This window comes from Artibeus jamaicensis, unplaced genomic scaffold (assembly GCF_021234435.1).
Source record: "Artibeus jamaicensis isolate MK-2021 breed Jamaican fruit bat unplaced genomic scaffold, CSHL_Jam_final scaffold_1964, whole genome shotgun sequence".
Classification (NCBI taxonomy): Eukaryota; Metazoa; Chordata; class Mammalia; order Chiroptera; family Phyllostomidae; genus Artibeus; species Artibeus jamaicensis.
This window is the reverse complement of record NW_026522030.1, coordinates 42949712-42972105: the sequence shown is the minus strand read 5'-3', so window position 1 is coordinate 42972105 and position 22394 is coordinate 42949712. Positions and strand designations below refer to the sequence as shown.

Genomic DNA, 22394 nt, shown 5'->3' with positions numbered 1-22394 from the left:
ATAGCTGGCAATTGGTGAAGCAAGGATTTGAACCCAGCTCTGTCTGAATCTAGAACCTGAGTTTTTACCCAGTGTGCTGTAGGTCTCAGTAGAAATTTGTATTTTGTTGTTAGTGATGAGTAAGGAAGTTGTCACATCACTTCCCATTTTCAAGTTGCACTTCCGAGATTACTAAATGGAGGAAGTCTCTTATGCCAACAAAAGTGGGGAGGTCATGCCCATCATGGGGAGCAGGTGGAGGGCTCCTTCTGCTGTAATGATAACATCGCAGGGTGTGGAGAATGTATTTGAGTGCAGGAAGAGTGGAAGCAGGCTGACCAGCTAGGAGGTCATGACAGTAGTCCAGGAGAGAGGTGGATGGGGCTTGGACCAGGGTGATAGCTATATGAATGGAGAGGAGACAGTTTTATATTTATTCTGGAGATAGAGTCAGCTGGACTTGCTGATGGATTTATGTAAGGAATGCAAGAGTAGAATCAAGGATAAATCCTAAATGTTTGGCTGGAGCAGCTGGTACTGGTTCCTCTGATGGGAGGAGGGAAGAGCTTATTTGTGGTGGAAAACCAATCAAGAGTTCTATTTTGAACCTGTTACGTTAGATATACTATAAGACATTTAAGGTGAAGCTTGAATGATGAACAGGATATCAGCAAGATGGGAAGGAAGAAAAGACATTTTAGAAGGAATAGCCTATGCTGAGCAAGTGCATAGCAGGGGAGGGAAAGATACATTATTAGTTTATTGTGGGTGGAGCACGTCTGAGAGAAGAAGAGTAGAAAGAAATGATATTATGATGAAAAATACAGAATACTTTTTTGTACTTTCACCCTTATTAGAACCCAGTAAGTGAAATAAGCAGGAAGAAATTGATCCATTATATTGTTTGATAAAAGGTCAATTATTTCTACTGTTGATGTACCAAAAAATACCCTCATCAGAATTGTTGTCACTAGTAAAATGGCAGCTGCCAGGCAGCAACACCCCCTCACTGATTAGGTCACTGTTTTGGCAGTGCTCCGCAGAGGGGCCGTGCTCAGTGCAAACCACCTGTGTAGCAACTACCATGCAGACGAGGAGGGCTCAGGTGGCAGCTTCTCCATCCTTTAGCTCAGTGATTCTCAACCCTGTTAGACCCAAGATCTACTTTGGCTAATATTTTGTAGCGTCCCTTTTACCATACTGAAATAATATTCATAGTTAATGGGACCAACTTATTCAAACCACAGTATTGGAACTGTAATATAAGGGAGAAATAAAAGGAAAGCAATTTAAAATAAAATATGTATATTAATGTATTTACACAGCATGTAAATGTTGGGCATAGTGAAGTATTTAGATGTGATGTGATTTTCAAAATGCCAAAAGGATCACAGTAAAGATCCAGACAGCAAAGTACAATACTTCCTTAATGTACACACTACTTGCATTCCTGAAAATCCAGTGTATTTTAAAATTATGCAGAAAAGTTGTATTTATATGTATCAGTTAGGTTCATACAGTAGTTTCTCGCTGGAAAGAATGTCTGGTAGGAGGTCAGGTGGTTGTGCAGGAGAGTCTTGAGCATTGCAGGGCCCTTGGCTCCCACCCATGAAATGTCTCCATGAGTTTTGGAAGTGCCCCTGGGGTTGAAACCAGCTCTGCTAAGATCCAAAGCTCTAGCTGTTCTCTGGGCCACTGGGACATTTGCATCCCTACATCACAGAACACACTGAACCCCTGTCTGCACTGTGGCTTTCCCATGAACAGCGTATCGCCTTGTTCCTGTTCTATCCCCATCACCTGGCCCGTGGTATGTCCCGAGAAAACATTTGTTGAAGGAAAGAATGGATGGATGGGTGGGTGGGTGGGTGGATGGATGGATGGACAGAAAGAGATTTTTCTCTTTGTTCTGTTTTGTAGAACAAACCTTTAGATAGCGTCGTATCCCTGTTATGACTTAGGGGGGCTTTTAAAAATTATCCATGAGATAAAAAGTAGTAGAAGTCATCTGCCTCTTGAATAATAGATACTATAATCAAAATGTCTCTTTTTATCTACGTGCCATCTCCGCCTGACTGCTGTCATCTAAGCTTTTATTTTGTTAAACTTGGGATGTAGATACATTATTTTTAGAACATAAATCTACTTATGCCTTTCCTTCTTTCTTCTAGTGTGGGAAGAGTTGGCCTACTATGAAGAAAACACACGGGAGTTTCTTTTCCCCGAGCCCAAGCTGACACCTCCGAACCCTGGCATGTGTAGGGAGGTGCTCATGAAAACGGCTGCAGGTTTTCCCGTAAGCGATCTGTGCCCAGCTGGGCTTTTGTTGCAGGAGAAATCCTTGGGGCCTGAACATTTTGTTCCTGATAGGGCTTGCTCTTGGGCTGATGCCTTCCTCTTGGTCAGAATGCCTGTTATGCTGTTCAGTAGCCTTGTTCAGGTGCCCCACTCCAAAAGATTCCCGTTATTGACCTGAGAGGTGGGAGTCTTACCTAATCTGGCTAAATCAGACTCACACTGTCACATAATTATAAAAAGGATGATTTTTTTACCTCTTCTTAATGCAGATTAACTGAAAGATGTGGTGTCAATTTATTTAATTATAGCTGTTGTTTTAGTAATAATCAAAGTAAAATAGGGCAGTAATAGTAATAATGCTACCTCTCATTTAGTTTGCACTTTAGTTTTTCACATGATATCTTACTTTCCTCATAACAGTTCTCAAGTCAGCCAGGGTGGACATTATGGTCCCCATTTAATGGAGGGGAAACTGACAGAGATTCACAGACTGATACTAACGATGGACCTTAAATTATAGGGCAGTTATTCAGTTGATAACCTTTTTATTTTTTAATTGAATTTATTGAGGTGACATTGCTTAATAAAATTGTATAGGTTTCAGGTACTCAGTTGATAATCTGTTTGTGGGCATTATCTGAAACCAGATTCAAAATACTCATTTTGATGTTATCTGTGATGATTTCTAACTCTGCAGCAACTCTGACAATTTACTTGACTTTTATGTCATTTGGATGACCTTCATTTTAAGGGTCACATCTTGTAAATTACAAAATGCGTATTTAATATTCAACTCGTTATCATCATCTCTATTTTGTTGAGGGTATTGTGCAGAATAGATAACATGCTGGACCCCATTTCTGTGACATTTATGATAATAGAACTTGTATTTCTAATCCTTCAAACAGTAAAACTTATCAAAAGTCATCCTAATCAGAATTCCCAAAGACTGTAACTTTAAGCCCTCCATTATCTTGGAGGGTTTGGTGAATATCAGTGACACCATTTTTTTCTCAGAGATATTCTTTGTATATCACTTATATCCATGGTACTCATGAGATGTTTGCCTTTATTATTTTGAGCTATTGAGATATTGCTCTTCAGAAACTAAAAGGGTAAAAACAGGTGAGAATCAGGCGAGGAATCTGCCTTATATTAACTTTGTTTTACCTGAGTTTTCTATTAAGTAAAAGCCATTGATCAACATTGGGCTGGTATCCAGCTAAGTATCAAGACAAGGAGAGACACAGCCTCTTACATTTTTCCAAATGTTATCTTTGTTTAACTTAATGAACATGTGTAGGAAGAAGAATCTATAGGAAGTTGTATTTATAGTTATTCATAAATGGAGGTAATTGTCTGAGGAAAGGCTTTAAAACTGCAGGGAAAGATCCTCATGCATTAGAGTTGAAGTATCAATTCTTACAATGAAGTTAATCAAACTATTTTAAACAATTTGTAAAAAGATAGAGGAGCCCGGTTTCTCTCATATCTCCTTATAAAGCAAAATAAAACCACTTGCTGAAGTTTTAATAATAGCCGACATTCGCTGTGTGCTCATTAGATGCCAGGCATGGTGCTGAGCTTGTTACATGGACTATCTCGTCAGTCCTCCTCAGCCCTGCAAGGCTTTTTCCCTCATTTTGTCGATGGAGAAGCTGGCATAGGGAGTTTAAGAGATGTACTCAGAGTCCCAGAGCAGGTGAGCAGTGGAGCAGGGATTCTCATGCTGGCCTGTTGGACTGTGAAGTGTGCACTCTTAGTCACCACCTGATGCTATTCTCTCATGTTTATTGTCAGATTTCCTCTTACTAATATTGTATGACATGAGAATAAAGTACATATGAGGTCGGGCAAATTATTCATTTTATTTTTTTCTCTTTATCAATTTTTTAAGAATTACATATATTTCCTCCACTCAACTGTGGCTTTTTCTTTGTATTTCCATATTGTTTTATTTTATTCACTTGATACTCTTACCAGCTTCCCTCCCTCCTCACTTCCCTTTTACTGCTGAGGTCAAGATTTTAAAAAATATATAATGTTTTCTTGTTAGGTGAGGACTGAATTTATAAGATAATCAAGGAGAATATTATTTTTTAAATGATATATTTTTAGTTAATTTTATGTTTTTGTTAGTACGGTGATTCTAGAAAAATCCTACTGTTAAATCCATTTATTGACCTAACCATCCTCACCATCATCCCATTGCTAAGAAGATCGGACAAAACAGAGCCTGTAAATTTTAGCTCTAAACTGTTATGGTAAAATTGGTGCTGCTATGAAAAAGAACACATTGGTTCTTATTGTCTATAAATAATTGCCAGGAGTGGAGGTTATTTAAGGCGAGCAAGAATGTGTTACAGAGTGTGGCTTCCTTCCTGGTAGGGACCCTCCTCTCCTCTCCAGGTACAGTGGGTCAGGGATTTGAAGAACTCTTGAGCAGCTCAATGGATAGTGGTTAAGTATGGCCTAAGATCATCTGGGTTCAGTCCCAGTTTGACACTGTGACTTAGGGTAAATTACTTAATCTACCTTAGTTTTCTCACCTATAAAATGGGACTAATAATAGTACTTTCTTCATAGGGTTATTGGGAGGGTTAAATGAGGTAATATATGGATAGCGTTTAGCATAATACTGGTATATTATATAGTTAAGTGCACAATGAAGGTGAATTGTTATATTTTATTGTACTGCCACTGAAGGTTTAATACTGCCTCCCTGTGAGGCAATGAGAAGACAGTACAAGTCTGTGCCTCAAGAGATGACTTATTCAGGCTCAGGTAACTGGACCATGGGGCACCAGGGGCCTGCCACACATGTGAAGTCTTGCGATTTAACCAGTAGCATTGTGGAGCCTGGAACTCTTCTTCTTGTGGTCAGTCTTGTCAACCGGAGGTGATGCTGTACTGGTCATGTCATTGTACGTTCTTTATCAAACGCCCCCTTGGGTTATCTGACCCTGTGCAGTACCTGGGGCCTTGTGTTTGTAAGCTCAGAAATTTTGAGTCACCAGTCTATACCTAGTACTCTTAAGAGCGTACTATGCATTCTAGAGTTTCCCCTATACCACAAAAAAGGAGCGAAGAATGTAGGTTGTGTCTGTTAAGGACTTGTTTTGTAGACAAGAGGAATGCACAGGGGTGGATATGTATAGGAATGAATGTACAGGAAACAAGCTGAGTCCCCCTACCCCTCAGGAGGTAGCATGGGGTAATGGGAAGAATATGGGCTTTGCTGCCTGACAGCTGCAAATCCTGGCTCTCCCAATGGCCAGCTGTGTGACATTGGACATAATATTTGACCTGAAATATATATATTTCACAATATTTTAGACAATGTGATATTGAGCAAAAATAGGAGTATCAATGCAACAAAATGAAGAGTTTGGAAATAGGTCAAATGAACATAAATATTTGGTATGAGATATAAAGCAAGTTTTTCAAAGCAAGTAGATAGGAAAGGAAAACTCCTATCCCTCATTTTCCCTAGGTACTCTCATTAGAGTAGCTAACTGCATGGACACTGGAGTGCCTGGATTCAATAACCAGCTTTGCCATCACTAGCTGGGCAAGATACTCTAACTCTGTGTCTTAGTTTCCTCCTCTGCAAAGTAGAGATACTATTAAGACCCACCTTATTAGGTGGTTTTGAGGACTAGATGAGTTCCTACATGCAAAGGACTGAAGTCAGGACCTGGCACATAATACAACTTACATGTTTAGCTATTCTTACATATTATATTTATTTTTCATCTTTATTGGTATATATATAATTGACAAAACTTGTATACATTTAAGGAGTACAACTTGATGTTTTTGTGAGATAATTGCCACAATCAAACTAATTAATGTATCTGCCACGTACTGTTACTAGTTACCATTTTCTTTTCTTTTGTGCTAAGAACACCTAAGATCTTAGACATTTCAAATATCTAATACAATATAGTACTGTTAACTATAGTCACATCACTGTACATTAGATCTCCAGAATTTATTCATCTTGCATAATTGAAATTTTGTACCCTTTGAGCAACATCTACCGATTTCCCTCATACTATAAGCCCCTGACAACCAGCATTCTACTTTCTGCTCCTATGAGTTTGACTATTGTAGATTCCACATATAAGTGAGTTCAAGCGGTGTTCATCTTGTGGTGTCTGGCTTCTTTCATTTAGCATAATGTCCTCTAGGTTCTTCTATGTTGTTGAAAGTGGCCAAATGTCCTTTTTTAAGGCCAAATAATATTTCATTGTGTATATATATATATGTTTGTTACATGCATATTTTAAGTAATGCATATGGATTATGCCAACCACACAAAAGAGCAATTAGATTCTTGCATGATTTCAAGTTAGGATGGGATGGGCAAAGGACCTGTTTCCAGTCATTTTACTTGCCTCTCTTATACTGTTTTATTTTTAGGGCATTGCTCCCAAAATAGAGTTTTCTACAAGGACAGCCATCAGAGAATGTGTGCTTCTGCATAGAAACAGATTTCTTGTAAGTATAATCAAGAAGCCAGTAATAGAAATGTCAAGAATTTTCTCCACAAATTTAAAGAACTTGGATTATCAAGTTTAGAGGCAACTGGATGAATAGAAACCTGGAGACTTACTGCTAATTTTGGATTTCTGTAAAACTATTTGCCCAGCTTGTCACATTAGAGCCACTATGTTTGACACATTCATCATGGTACAGTTGGTGGAACAGAATGATCTCGAGCTAAGATCACAAGTTTGACGTGTAAGTTAGTTATCTTTTTCAATGGTTGTTGTTCCAAGATTTTTACCCTTGATTTATGAACAATAGTGTCTCTTTCTTCTTCTGAGGCTGAAGCTGAGAGTCGTATTGTGGGCCATTTTTGGTCATCGTGAAGGGTCTTGGGGCATCTGTGAGCACTCCCTGCATTTCATTCGCTTGTTCAGCCCTAGCTTCCCCTTCACCCTGATTTCTTTTTGTGTTTCTTTTACCTGATTGTACACAATTTTTTTTTTAATATTTCATTTATTTATCTTTAGAGGGCAAGGGAAGGAGAGAGGGAGAGATTGTATTGCTGGGAACTGGCCTGCAGGGCTCTCCTGGTAAACAATTTTATAACAATTTAAAGTCCTTTCTAGAACAGTATGGAGAATGAACGTAATGTAATTTGTGAAGCTTCTTTGAATACTTTGCTTGTCATCCTCAATCTTGCCTGATCCTTCAAAAGACCTTGAAAATGTGGGCTGTGGGTACTTAATCACCAGTCTGTGCAATCCATCAATCCTCTGGGCATTATAACTCATACAGTGGGAGACCAATGATTAATTTTAAGGAAGTATTTAGCTGCTTTTCAGTTTTCTTTATTTACCCACTATTTTCTCCAGTTATATGTATGTGCAATAAATTTTCCAGTCTTTTTTTCTTTAAAACCTCTCTATATGTGTGTATATATATAGTATATATTTTATGTACATATAATTTATATACGTATAATATATATCTTTCTCCTATTTATATATATTTATACATAGGTTTTTTATATATATAAATTTTATATATCTATCTTCCTTTTATATATACATATATGCGTGTGTGTATATATATATACATAACCTTCCTTTTAACACTTATAGAAATAAACAAAAAGGACATAAAATTAAAAATTGTATGTAATTTGTACTATCTAGAGATGAGCATAATTTTTAAAATATATTCTTCTCTGCAACACATACACTTTTATTTAAGGATTGGAATCATACTATACTGCATATTATTTTATACCCTTCCTTTTTCACTTAATATACCATGAACATGTTCTCATGTGCTTAAGTGCTTTTTAAAAAAATCCTCACCCGAGGATGTGTTTATTGATTTTAGAGAGAGAAGAAGGGAGGGAGGGTGGGAGAGAGAGACACAGAGAGGAAAACATCAACCTGAGAAAGAAACATCAAAAAGTTGCCTACTGTACGCACCCCGGCCAGGGGTCAAAGCCACAACCTAGGTATGTGCCCTGACTGGGAATTGAACCTGCAGCCTTTTTTGTGTATCAGATGATATTGTAACCAACTGATCCACCCAGTCAGGGCTCCTTAAGTACTTCTACACCAAGCAAATTTTCATGGCTTCATTGCGTGCCATTGCTCAGTAATACCATAATTTATTTGGCCAACCATTTTCCTGCTATTGGCCACTTAACCGTTATGCCACAGTCCAGTCAGGAAAACAAACCATGCATATTATTTTAACAGGAAGATTTAATGAAAAAAAAAAAAGGCTAAATAGGGGCTGGAGTACTGAGAGGTAAAAGGAACACTGAGGTGATGGAGACAGTAACCACAGGAAGCAGCTTCCACCCCTTGGACCGAGGAAACGAAGGAAAGAGTTTGGGCCATCTAGAACATAGAAGCTTGAGGAAGAGACCCCATGAAAGGGAATCCCATAGAAGAGGGACCCTGGGGAGAAGCTGCCTTCCTGGGCGATTCCTCAGAAATTCAGTGGTAGGACTTGGATGAGCTGGGACTCAGACCTCTGAGGGGGCACATCGCTCATAGCGGGTGCCTCAGCTCCTGTGGGGTGAGACTCAAATCTCGGAGTGCTGGTATATCTGAGGGGGTTCCACTAAGGCTAGTTCTGGGATTACTGGAGTGGCGGGAACTATACCCTGGAACCACGGGCTGCTGCCAAGATAAAGCATGGTTGCTGGACTGATGCTGACAGAAATAGAATGCAAAACTGGCAGTGGCCAGTTCTGCCTTCTTGGTGCAGTCTTGCAGGCTCCCTCTAGCGCCTCCTAGTGGTGGTAGAGTCAAATGAGAGCTGGAGAGGAGAAGGGTTTTGCAGAGTGACAGCCCTGTATTTTAAGCGGAGTCTATAAAGGTGGGTTTGGAGTTGAGAGGCAATTGCTTACTCACATTTTATCAATATAGTTGGTTTCTCAGTTTTGAACTGTTATAAAAGTATTTTTAGCTAAACACATAGTCATAATTATTTCCTTATAATAAATTCATTGATGTGAAATTGTTGGATCTGAGTATATGCCAGATTCTCTCTCTCATTCTCAATCTTAATATCTGTGTATCTATCTATGACTGGGGGAAGTTTCTAATACTTACCAACTGTCTCCTAATACAAATAAATCTCACTGTTATTAATTGAAATATAACATAATGGCAAGTTATAAATACTAGTAAGTTTAAGCTGAACTGAAGAAAAATTAAGTAGAAAAATGCCCTTACTTGAGTTTCTGTTTTACAAATCTGAGATGGTCAGTTTTCTACCTTAATTAAACAAAGTTCAATTAGATATAATTATATTCTGGTAAAATTTTCTTTTTAAATTTTTGTTCTTAAAAGTATTGGTTTTTTTTCCTTTGTGGTTTCAGGAAGAAAGTTGTAAGTCACGAAGTCCTTTATCTACACCATATGGACCAAAATTCCCCTCAAACAATACACATGGGAAGCCAAAGGAGCATAATCTCAACAAATCGCCCCAGAGCATGCAGGCCCGAGTGCCCTCTCCATATTCTACCAGGCGTTTCTTCCAGGACCAGCCAGCTCCAGAGAAAATCTCCAGAGAAAGCAAACCTCCATTTGTAGTTAGACATGTGAGCCTAAAATTATTTTTCAGAGTTGTTTGGAATGGTGAGGGTATGAATGAACTCGGAATACAGGAAGTTTAGGTCATAAAATCAGGTGGTTAATATTAAATAAAGAAGTATTCAAAGTCATGAAAGGCAAGGACCTACACCCAAGATTACTCTATGCAGGAAAGCTATCATTTAGAATGGAAGGGAAGATAAAGTGCTTCCTGGATGAGGTCACATTCAGAGTTCATCATCACCAAGCCTTTATTATATGAAATGATAAAGAGACTTATCTAAGAAAAAGGTCACCTGGATGGTGTGGCTCAGTGGACTGAGCTCTGGCCTGCGAACCAAAAGGTTGCTGGTTCAATTCCCAGCCAAGGTAGATGCCGGGGTTGCGGGCCAGGTCCTTGGTTGGGGGCAAGAGAAAGGCAACTGATTGATGTTTCTCTCACATTCTTCCTCCCTTTGCCTCTGAAAAAATAAATAAAATCTATTTTTAAAAAAGAAGATTAAAACTATGGAAGGAAATGGAGAAGCCACAGAACTTATATGTACAACCCATGGATATGAACTAAGACGGGGGAATGCTGGTGGGCGGTGGAGGTGCAGGGTGGTGGGGAATATAAGGGAGAAAAAAATGGGACAACTATAATAGCATAATCAGTAAAATATAATTAAAATATTAAAGAGGGAATTCAAACTGAATAATAACTGATTAAATTATGTTCCCTTCCTAGAGTCATGTTTAGAAAATTCTTATAAAGATGTTTTGTACAGAGGACTTGCTCTCCAGAAGCTATCCCTGCTTTTAATTTTTGAAAATTGTTAATTAAGAGTGTCGTGGCAACCGTCATCCAGAAGAATCAGCGAACTAATAGGGAGAAGACACATAACAAAGGCTGGCCTATACTCTGTGTCAGTCTAAAACTAAAGCTTCATCAGTTTTAAAGAAAACTGCTTGAAGTTTTAAATGAAGTTGCTGCTCACTGGCCATGCTTTAAAGAGCAGGGAAGATGTATATGCAGGAAGAAGCAATAATGTGCCATAGTCAAAGCCCCTGATTAAATTTATTTTAGATTTAAACCTCAGAGAAGTTGGCAGATTTAATCACACTAGTTCTTTTAATCTCCTTAAATTTTTTGACTACTATAAAAAGTAAGGAAAATATTGAAATATTCAAAATAATTACCTGTAGGCTCACCAGCATAATAAAGATAACTAAATTATTTATTTAACTTAATTCATTTTTACCTTTTTATACTCAAAAGGCCTTATTGTTCCACAAAGCTGTAATTATGCTATCTATATAGAGATAAGATTCTCAATATATACAGTTAATATTACATTAAAAGCATTTCTAATATTTCATATTCTTCATTAACACCATTCTGCGTTCTAGTTCATGACTTATTCTCTAGTAGTTCTTATAATTCTACTAACTATTGATATTATTGTTAAATTGATAATTTGACTTCAAGTCACCAGTGGTGACGTCTGTGTATTTGACATCGGATAGGCAGCATGGTAAACCCCAAGGTCATGCTGTTGTTGAGATGACCATGTTCTGAGTTGGTTTTTAGCTAGTGTGGAGATGTTCTTTAGCTAAAAACACAGAACAGCTGTTTTCTTCATGATGACTTGGAGAACAATGTCTGGCAAAAATCTAGCAACCAGTCTTTAAACACATGGCATCACAAAAATATTGTTGAGTTGAGTTTCTTGGACAGTCTGATTTATTCCATTTGAAATACATTTTTGTAAAATATAACTTTAGTCTGTGCTGTTGTGGGATAAATAACCTTAAAATCTTGGTAGGTTTCTTAGGTAATAAAACGAGCTTGATATTTATTTCATTAGACAAAGTCTTCTCTAGCCTTTACTAAGTGCGAAACTCTTCTAAGTGCTTTATACATTTTCTTTCATTTAGCCAGATTTCCTGATATCTGGTGTTGCTTTGAGTAGAAGCATTTAAATTTACAAGACCTAATGTTGTAGAGACTGTGAATTCTAATCAAGATTATTTCTTCAATTAGAATGAAGAGTAATGTTATAACCTCTTTTCTTGAAATTAAAAACAACAAATAAACAAGATAAAACAAATCCAGCAACTCTCCCTATTTATTTTACCTGTTTGCAGATCATTGTCTAGTTTGTGAAAATATGGTCACTTTAAGTACAATAATATAGTCACTCAGACTGGCAGGGATGTGGAAGCTGAACAGTCATCTTGTGACAATCCATTGTCTTCAGGGAGGGCCCGACCTCCTAGGCCAGCACCGGGAACATGAAACTCTGCCCTGTTTTAGAGGGGGGAGGTAGGGAGAAGGAGGGGGCGTGGGGGGGGGGGGGAGGGGGGGGGCGGGGGGAGGAGAAAAAGAAACAAAAAAAATAAAAAAATAAAAGAATGCAAAGTGAACTTCACTTGCTCTTTTCTGGGCTTGATCCTTACCACTGGTTAGAATATAACTTTTGTCCAACTTTAGTTGTTTATGCTAACATTTAGCCCATCTCTCTGTGACCTAGCCTCGGTGGAGACAGGGACAGACTTCTCCTACTGGGATAATATTGAATGCAAATGGAGACTATGATTTAATTTATTCCCAACCTTCTTTTCCCACTTGCACGACCCACGACGGAAGGGGAGGAAAGCATGGCAGGTAAGGTGGAGAAGGTAATACGAGCTACAGTGGGTTCAAATCTTAAAATTTCTTTCCTTTTCTTTCAGGTGGACAGTGCAAAGCCCTTTGGTGAGGATATTTCAGAGCATCATTCTGGGAAGTCTAGAAGAAAATCCAAGTTTTCACACTTTCCCTTTCCCACGAGAAGAGGTATTCAAGTTTCTTGTTACTCCCGTACATTTTCCTATGGGAACAAATGCACCCTACTTCTAAATCTTTCATACTGTGGAATCACAAGTTTCTTTGGAAACCTGGGGTTTAACTTCAAGTACTCTCCAGCTGTGGGGTTTCCAGGGAAGGAGTTCCCGTGGAGCAGAGTCAGCTGAGAAGCTGGAGTTCCTCGAGCTGTTGAGGAGACTGCGCTGCATAGCGTGGCCCCCACGTGTGCTCTGGCAGCATTTGTGTCCTGGCTGGGCTGGGAAAGCAGGGAGCAGCTTGTTTTGGTGCAAACTCCTTGCAAAGGCACTGTTGATAGCTAACAAGTAAGACTCGCCATTTCTCTGGATAGGAAAGAGCATGGGATCGGTGATTAGGAGATACAACATTTGCTTAATAAGAGTCCGTGTTAGTAAGGGCAAGTCAACTCTGAAGCAGTTAAGGCAGGGGATCTCAAACTTTCAGGTGTCATGAAAATTGAGGACCTCAAAGAGCTTTTGTTTATGTGGATGATACCCACATAAAATTGCATTCTTAAAAATTGAGGACCCCAAAGAGCTTTTGCTTATGTGGATGATATCTATTAATGTTTAGCGTATTAGAAATGAAAACTGAGAAATTTGTAAAATACAAGAATACACAAGCACACATTCCACTGTCATAATGTCAGAGTACATTGTGACATGCTGTGTAGCTTTGTGATATTACACTTGATCTTAGACAAAAGGCCAAGAAGTTACATAGCTTTTTGAGAACTCCATTGTACAATGATGACAGAAGAAGAGTGAAAAAGGCAACTTATGTCATAGTATTATTAGGAGAATAGTTTTGACCTTGCAGATCCCCCCGAAGGGTCTCGGGGACACCTGGGGAGGTCCCTGGACCACACATTCAGAGTCATTGGGTTGAAGCATCCCTTGGAGATCTTCACCTTTGATTGAAATGCACGAACTGTATCAATACTGAAGGTCATAGTAGTGAAGTTCAACCATTCCTGAGCTTAATAAAAATTCTCGGGATAGAAAGGGATGATGGTGGTCCATTCTCTTCCCCCTGGTGGGACTGCACTGGTACCGTCCCTGACAACAGGTTTTCCTATCTTAAGCCTAAAGGTTTGTAGTTTTAAAGGGCTGCACAGTCTCTTCTGAAACTGAAGCTGGTGTCCTTGCATCCTGGTGACTGACTGCAGCCAACCAAGGACGGAGTACACTTTGACACAGAAAGTGCTTTATCACCTCTGACATTTAATTTAAGTCCTTTGGATTGAAACTCACCGGGATCTCCTGTAAAAGCAGCACTGTCTTTCCTGTTACTGTGAAATCCGGCAACAGCAAATATCCTTTTCCAGAGAGGGCCAGCTGGGCTTAATGCTGGCCCAGTTATGATAGGACTCACATACCACATTGCTCTCGGCCTTTATTTTTTCCTAATCCTGGCAGGTGGAGAACTAAGGTTCCAGAGAGGTTACAGAATGTGTACAGGTCACACACCGATTTTTTGGCACACTTACATTCCGAGAAGACATTCAAACCTCTGGGCTCAGATCCTGTAGCTTCCAAGACAGACCTTTGCTTAGGCCACCTGTCAGCTCATTCATCCAGGCCTAAGATAGAGCAAAGCAGTACTTCTCAGATTTGAACGTGCATTTGTATTACCTCGGGATCTTGTTAACTGTAAATTTTGACTCAGTAGGGCTAGGGTGGGGCCTGTGATCTTTCTTTTCTAACAAGCTTCCAGGTGATTCGATGCTGCTGGTTCACAGACAGCACTGTGAGAAGCAAAGGAACAAACGCAAACCCCTGTGGGAGTGCTCAAAGTCACGAGCAAGGGGACTGTAGCGGAGGTTTGTGGCTGTGACTTAAAAAGGCCTTAGCATTGCCCATTCCCTGCCCAGCTGGGAGAAGGGAGCGTCTGGGATGAGAGGGACACATACATACCTGCCTGCCCCGAGGACATGACAGTTTCCAGACTTTAAAATCCCTTTTTATAGTTTCCTTCTGGCTGCCCGTGGCACAAGGGGAATCAGCAGTCAGGCAAAGCCCAGTGGGAGCTTCAGCATAACCTTTGCAAATACACATTCCAGAAACACTTTACTTCTCAACCTGGAAAAACCCAATTTAGTCTTGGTTTTGTTTCTTTGTATTATTCACTTCCTAGTCATTCTCACTGTTCTCTGGCATTAGGTCTACTTACTCATTCTGAGTATTTGGGGTAATCGTCATGATTTACACTCTTGCCGTGTCAAGTTTCTCCAAGCTCTCATGTCTTCTTAGTCTCAATTTAACATTTTGTCTACCTAGAACAAGTGTCCTCAAGAGTGTCTGCCTAAATAGGATTCCACGAAAACCACATATAAAGGGAATGACAGAAGCAGCAGCATATATGAATTTTATATTTGAAGCTTTCTGAGCACTTGGGCAAATATGAGTTTCCCCAGCTGCTTAGGGGTTACCAAATTTACTGTTTCACTTTAGGCTCTCTTACCCTTCCCATATCCATATGTGCTGTCATTAATGATATAACCTCATTGTTGACTTCACGAGGACAGAATAACTCATAGAACTGCTGTGACTCAAGGGAGACTTCAAAGTGATGGTGTAATTTGCAAGGGAGCATTTCAGTTCTCTAGTAATTCACTGTGTAATGCTTTTGTACTGCTGTGGAGTAAGTGTAACAGCAGTTGTAGGGGGTAACTGGTTATAATGAGTCATTGAATCACCTGTTCCTCTTTCTTCTAGCATCCTCTCTCGACAGCCATGCAGCTAACATAAAGGTAATTTTAGAAGTAGCATTTGTAAAATAATTTATTTCCAGCTATTTAACCTCAATTACTGTGCTTTTCTCCAGTGCTTTTCTCTACTAGCTAGTGCTGCTTATGGAATTGCTATAGTTTAACTGGAGTTTAAGAGGTCCCCAGGCTCCACTATCTGCTTTGCTTTGCTTTAGTTTGTCTGTCCCTCTCATAGAAACTGTTTGCATTTGTAGGATGAATCACTAGCGAGGGTGTATGTAGGCCCAATACCTACTTTATTTGTAGAATTTTTATTGCTCTTTCTCTAATCGGGTAGCTTTTATACATAGAGGTGGTAAATTGGTTTGTCAAGGTGAAGAGGCAAAGTTCTGTGTTACAACATGGGGACAAATATATGCAAAGAAAATGGAGTATACTGTGCTTCTTATTGTGTCAGAGCATTTAAATGTTTTGTTTAAACATTATTACCTTTTCCCAACCCAATAATCCCCAGTCCTCACAAGTCAAAGTTTAGAGCATGAGTTTACTTTGGCTTGTTTACTAATTAGTTTACTAATGCCAGACATATAGAATTTTAGTCATTGTTCCTTGACCTTGACTCCTGAACATTTTGTATCTAGTCTTCTCTACTCTCATCCTCTTTTATAGCAGGATATACCCCAGGGCAGGTATTCCATCACCTTGCCCTCAGTCCTCTTCCTTGTCCCACTCCACCCCAGTTTTGAAATAAACAAAGAAAAGGAAAACTATAATTAAAGTGTAATGCACATTGTCACTCAGGTTATCAAAGAGCCAGATGAACGGATTGTTTTAAGGAATGAGTCACCATCACGGTTAGATTCAAGTAAGTTTGGAAAGCCCTCGCCCAGTTACGATAACCAAGGGGATGCCAGCTGCCGCCTGGAAACTTCATTTGCCACCTCCCGGCACTCCAGATCTCCCAGCCCTCGTCTGGATCGCCCCCCTCACCGAGCAAGGTCAGCAGCAAGCGCGCCCACCTCTTTGCTCGAAGAGTGCCTGTGTTCCGGCAGGAGTGAGGCCGGTCAGTGCACCGGTCTGCTTCCTCGGGAATACTCACCTGGGACACCTTCATACGAAAAATCAGTATTCCTTTCAAAATCTTCCCCAAACTAAAAGTTTAGCCTTTTCACTTGTCCCTGGAACACATATCTCAGGAAGTTCGTTGAGAATGGCACAGACAGCTAACTTGGCATAGATACTATTTATCCATTTTTAGATATTGCATATTATAAAACTCAAGCTTTTGATTTCACCAATATAAAAGTGTTCACTATAGAAAATTTGGAAATTACAGAAAAACAAAAAGGAGTAAAAAAAATTCACTGACATTCCTGTCACCCAAAGACGAACACGAATGATGTGTGGATGTATTTTCTTTCTCTTTTTCCAGACCTGGTTTCTTGGTGTGTTTATATTGTCACAAATTAAAAAAACTATGATTGCATATGTCCAGAAGGCAAGCTGGAGATGGAGAATGGGAACTTTTATTTTCCAAACTTTACTCTCTAGCAACGTGATTAACTGTCCGGTTTGCCCAGGACTGTTTTAACCCTGACGGTTTGCGTTCTGGGGAAACCCCTTAGTCCCTGGCAACCAGGACAGTTGATCACCTTAACTCATCTTAACAGGGAAGAGGCACTGTAGATCATGTTAGCGAGAGTTGTTCTGAATAGGAGATATGCCGTCTGCTTTACTCTGCAGCGTTAGTGATGAGAATAAGACAAATCCCTATGTCAAAATAACAGTTACTCACGAAAGGACGCATAGCAAATATCTTAAAACAAAAGTACCCCTTAAATTTTACTAGGAATTATGTTAAGTTTGAGGTGGACTAAGAAAGTGGTGGTGCATTCTTAGTGTTTTTCAGAAATGATAGAAAAACTATAGTAAAATGTTCAATCATGGGTCTGAGGAAACCAAACCAAGTATTTTAATAAAATCTATTAAAGAATGTGAGTTTTTGATAAATTACTTTATTGAGAGAAAAAGAATATAATATAGATTTTTTTGTGTTTTTTAAAATTTTATTTAGTTATTTTTCAAGTACAGATTTTTATCTATTTCTCCCATCCCAGCCCCCCCCCCCGCCCCGTGCTCCCCCCCTCCCTCCCATTTCCTCCACCCCAGTCCTCATCCCTGTGTCTTTCATACTTGTTCCTCAAAATCCCTCCCCTTTTTTCCCCTTAAATTCCCTTCCCTCTCCCCTTTGGTCACTGCCCACTTGTTCTCTATTTGGAATATAATACAGATTTTTAAAAATTGGCCTTGGTCCCCCCAAAACAAGTGGTAAGAAATATATTTACACCCCCTTTGTGCCTGGCCTGCGTCTCTGTCAGGTTTTTCTATTTCTACCATCCTGGAATGTGGCAGGTTGGCAAAGCAGGAGGGGTTACCTGAGAGATGTAAAGACAGAATTGATTTTAAGTAGAGAGGGAAACAGCCATCAACTGGTGAGTGTCAGGAAACTTGAGCTGTAGTGCTCATTGTCTTTAAGTGATATGTGCGATCGAATACACTCGGCCTTTTAGGCCTTAGTTTCCTGAGCTGTAAAATGAGGGTAATGATCAAACATCCATCCTCTGACAGCCACGAAGTGCTTCTCTTCCACCAGAACTGGAGGAAACACATGGCTTTTATCCAAGTGCCTAGTTTTTCTACATTACCCAAACTCTTTATAATCAGCATTGCACTTTTCGGAGAGAGTGAATTGAGTATCCACTTACTGAACACCTTTTATGTGCAGCGTACATGATCGTGACTCACACATCCTTCCTCTCCTCTCCAGTGGCTCACAGGCTAGACAAGGGAGGCAGGCATGTCCCCATGTCCTAAATGTGAGGTGGACTGTGATCTGCACTTGACAGAAGTACAATCCAAACGCAGGGAAAGAGAGCAGGAGGAGGCTAATTCCATCAGGAAGGAGATCTAAGAAGGCCTCGTTTCTTCTTAAATAAATTCGTTAGATGGTTTATTCATTCAACCAGCCTTTCATGAGTATCTCTTTGTTTTTTATTTATTTAAATCATTTTTCAATGGTATATAGATAAGTGAGTAGAAATTATATATGTACATCCTGATCATCCTGATAAATCTCATGCCCCTCTGACACATGGTTATTAGAATATTATTGACTATATTCTCTATGTTGTACTTTTCATCCCCATGACTATTCTGGAAAAACAGATTTGTACTCTTAATCCCTTCACCTTTTCATCCATCTCCCAACCCATCTCTTATCTGGCAACCATCAAAATGTTTTCTATATCTATGAATCTGTTTCTGTTCTGCTTGTTCATTTATTTTGTGTTTTTTTTTTAGATTCAGTTGTTGATAGATATGTATTTCTTGTCATTTTATTAGGTTTCTTTCTTTAAAAACATTTTATTTATTTATTTTTAGCGAGGGGAAGTGAGGGAGAAAGAAAGGGAGATAAACTAAATGTGTGGTTGCCTCTCATACACGCCCTACTGGGGACCTGGTCCTCAACCCAGACTTTATGCCCTAGACTGGGAATCAAACCAGTGACCCTTTGGTTTGCAGGTCAGCACTTAATCCACTGAGCTACACTAGCCAGGGCTATCACATTTTATTGTTCCTAGTTTTTGCTCTTTTTCAAAAAATTCTCATCCAGTGATACGTGTATTGATTTTAGAGAGAGGGGGAGAAGGGGCGGGAGGGAGAGAGAGAGAGGGGAACATTGATGTGAGAGAGAAACATCAATTGGTTGCCTCCTGTACACCCCCTGACCAGGAATCAAACCCATATTCTTTCGGTGTCTGAGATGATGCTCCAACCAACTGAGCCACCCAGCCAGGGCTCTTCTTCTTAAAGAAGATACTTAACATTTCATGTAATACTAGTTTGGTGGTGATGAACTTCTTTTGCTGTTTTTTTTTGTCTGGGAAGCTGTATATTCTTCAATTCTAAATATAGATTTACTGGATAAACTGATCTTGGATGTAAGCTGTTACTTTTCATCACTTTGAATAACTCTTGCCAATCCCTTCTGGCCCGCAAAGTTCTGCTGATAAGTGAGTTGATAGTCGTATGGAAGCTTCCTTGTAGGTAACTACATTTTTCTTGCTGCTTTTAAGATTCCCTCTTTGTCTTTAACGTTTTGCATTTTAATTATGATGTGTCTTAGTGTGGACCTCTTTGGATTCATCTTGTTTGGGACTCTGCACTTCCTGGACTTATATGTCTGTTTCATTCACCAGGTTAGGGAAGTTTTCTGTCAAGTAGGTTTTCAATTTCTTGCTCTCTCTCTTCACTTTCCAGACCCCCACCCCATGACATTTATGTTGGTACACTTGAAATTATCCCAGAGGCTTCTTACATTATCTTCATTTCAGGGGGGGGGGGTTCTTTTTTCCTTTTGCTGTTCTGATTGGGTGTCTTTTGCTTCCTCATATTCCAAATGGTTTATTTGATTCTTGGCTTCATCTACTGTTGGTTTCCTGTAAATTATTATTTATTTAATTTAGTGTATTCTTCATTTCTGACTGGTTCTTTTTTATGGTTTCCATGTCCTTCTTTATGCTATTGAAGTTCTTACTAAGTTCCTTGAGCATCCTTATAAGCAGTGTTTTGAACTCTGCCTCTAGTAGATTGCTTGTTTCCATTTTGTTTACTTCTTTTTCTAGAGTTTTGTTCTGTTCTTCCATTTGGGGCATGTTTCTTTGTATCCTCATTTTGGTAGCCTCTCTGTGTTTGTTTCTATGAATTGAGTGGACCTGTTACATCTCCCAAGCTTCGTAGAGTGGCCTTATATAGTAGTTATTCTGTAAGGTCCAGTGGCACAGACTCTTCAATCATCCAAGCTGGGCACTCCATGTGTGCTCCCTTGTGTGGACTGTGTACATCCTTCTCTTTTAGTTGAGTTTTCATTGCTGTTGGCATATCAATGGGAGGGATACACCCCCAGGTTGATCAATAAGCTATAAGGACTTGCTGTGATGACCAACTTCAGACCACCATGGAAGATCAGCTGTGCAGGGTTTTACCTCACAAAGCAGGACTTACTTCAGCAGGACTCTGGTGCCCACTGAGTCTGCCCTTTGAGTGTGTCACTTGTGGAGGTGGTTGAATGGTACTTCGACATGGTCTGAAGCTATCCACTAGTGCGCTGGCTCTGGGACATCCCAGGAGGTGCAGGCCAAGGTTAATCACCATCTGTATTCTGCTTGTGGCCACCTGGCATAAACTACAAAGCAATCTGCAGATGGATGCTACTTGTTCTGGGCTTGGAGGTGCCCAGGTGAGGCTGGGCTGTGAACCAAGGCTGGCTGCTGCTACTGCTGGGCCTAGGGCCACTTAGCAAGAGGTACTGGGCATGCTGAGGCCAGAAACTACTTGTTTGAGAGATTTTAGGAAAGTCTGAAGTGTTAGCCAAGACAAGCCATAGAAATAGCTTTGGTGAGCCCACAAGTTGGGTTGGGCAGGATCTCAAGAAATCAACAGGGTGGGGCACACAGTATGAGCCAGGTGATGGGTACTCAGATATGGTGCTCACCTACCAGCTTAGTTGGGGGAGGGCTTAGAAAAGGAACAATGGCTTCTGCCAGCTTTTTTGTCTGGCGACTGCTGTCCACCTGAGCTCTCACCCTGATGCCAGACAATTCAGTTCCTCCCTCTATGTCCCTGGTGCCTTTTGAGCTGCTGTCCCAGCACTGGGACTCAGAGGGAGTATATCAGAGTAAGTCCATGCCTGGGCCCTTGAAGAGAACCTGCTTGGGAGTTCAGAAGCCCTGTCTCCCTCCCTCAGGCACAATCCCTGCTGGTTTTTACAGCCAGAAGTTATGGGGACTTCTCTTCCTGGCAGTGGAACCCTGGAGTTGGGGGTCTCGCCCTTCAGGAGAGACCTCTGCCATTAAGATATCCCTCCTGATTTTTACCTGCCACAAGTGGATGTGGGACCATCCCATGCCATGTCTTTTTCCCTCCTACCAGTTTTGATGTGGCTTCTTTAAATTCCTCATTGTAGGACTTCCACTGAGCTAGGTTTCAGGTGGTTCTGAATGATGGTTGTTTTGTAGTTGAATTGTAATTTTGATGTGGTGGGAGGATGCCATTACTGCGTTTAAGAGTAAAGAGTTGCCTTATATCTATTGAGTCAGAATCTTCAGGATTGGTATTATGTGTTAGTAGGGGAGGGTAGAATGAGTAGGGAAGTGTATAATCCCTGTGCTTAAAAGAGTACCTCATCCTGCAAACCAAAGAGTCACAGGTTTGATTCCCAGTCAGGGTACATACCTGGGTTGTGAACCAGGTTCCTAGTAGGGGGTGCAATAGAGGCAACCATATATTGGTGTTTCTGTGACTCACTTTCTCCCTCTCTTTCCCTCTGTTAATAAATAAAATCTTTTTTAAAAAAGAGTGCCTCATCAGTTATACCTCAATTAAGAAAAAAACACATGAAAAATTAGTTACCAATTCATGGCACTTGATAGACATGCAGTGAATATTTGCTGAATATAAGAGAAAATGCCTCAGAGGGAAAACAGGATAGTCAACCTACTAGGCCTTATAATGGAAATGCTAACATTGAAGACATTTCTCCTGATCTTGGAGAACTTGTAACCCACCAGACGATATAAAAAAAAAGTACACTGAGAACTTTCTGCAGGTTGGAACTTTCAGACTAGTACAGATCAAATGTTATTAGAGTATCAGGGAGGAGGAAGGTACTTCTGGAATGTTTCATGGAGGAGAGGCATTTTCATATGGGACTCAAGGGGTGGGGATTTGTCATAATATAGTTAATGGAGGAGAGCATTGTGAGGTGAGAAGACAAGGGGCACTTTCAGCTTTTAGAAGTTAGACCAGCTTGCCAAGGATGAGGGTCTGAAGGGAACCATCTAAGCCAAGCTAAAAACGTTTGGGCTTTGCCTGAAGGCAGGGGGAAGTTTGTGCAGGTTTATCACAGGAAATAAGCACAGTTGTG

General features: G+C 40.1%; 1 protein-coding gene across 5 annotated transcripts in view; it reads left to right on the top strand.

The window, feature by feature from the left end:
• SPATA6L (spermatogenesis associated 6 like) overlaps positions 1–22394 on the top strand; it is a 59522-nt gene that overhangs the window by 24396 nt on the left and 12732 nt on the right. For 4 of the 5 annotated variants that reach the window (XR_008389879.1, XM_053656115.1, XM_053656114.1 and 1 more), the window contains 6 exons: positions 2151–2275; positions 6703–6780; positions 9641–9862; positions 12570–12672; positions 15417–15451; positions 16211–16407. Coding sequence is in view for 4 of the 5 variants with exons in the window: in XM_053656115.1 (XP_053512090.1) it covers positions 2151–2275; positions 6703–6780; positions 9641–9862; positions 12570–12672; positions 15417–15451; positions 16211–16407 (760 nt within the window). In the remaining variant the exon portion in view is untranslated. The remainder of the gene's footprint in view (positions 1–2150; positions 2276–6702; positions 6781–9640; positions 9863–12569; positions 12673–15416; positions 15452–16210; positions 16408–22394) is intronic. The other variant, XM_053656117.1, reaches the window with a different exon arrangement.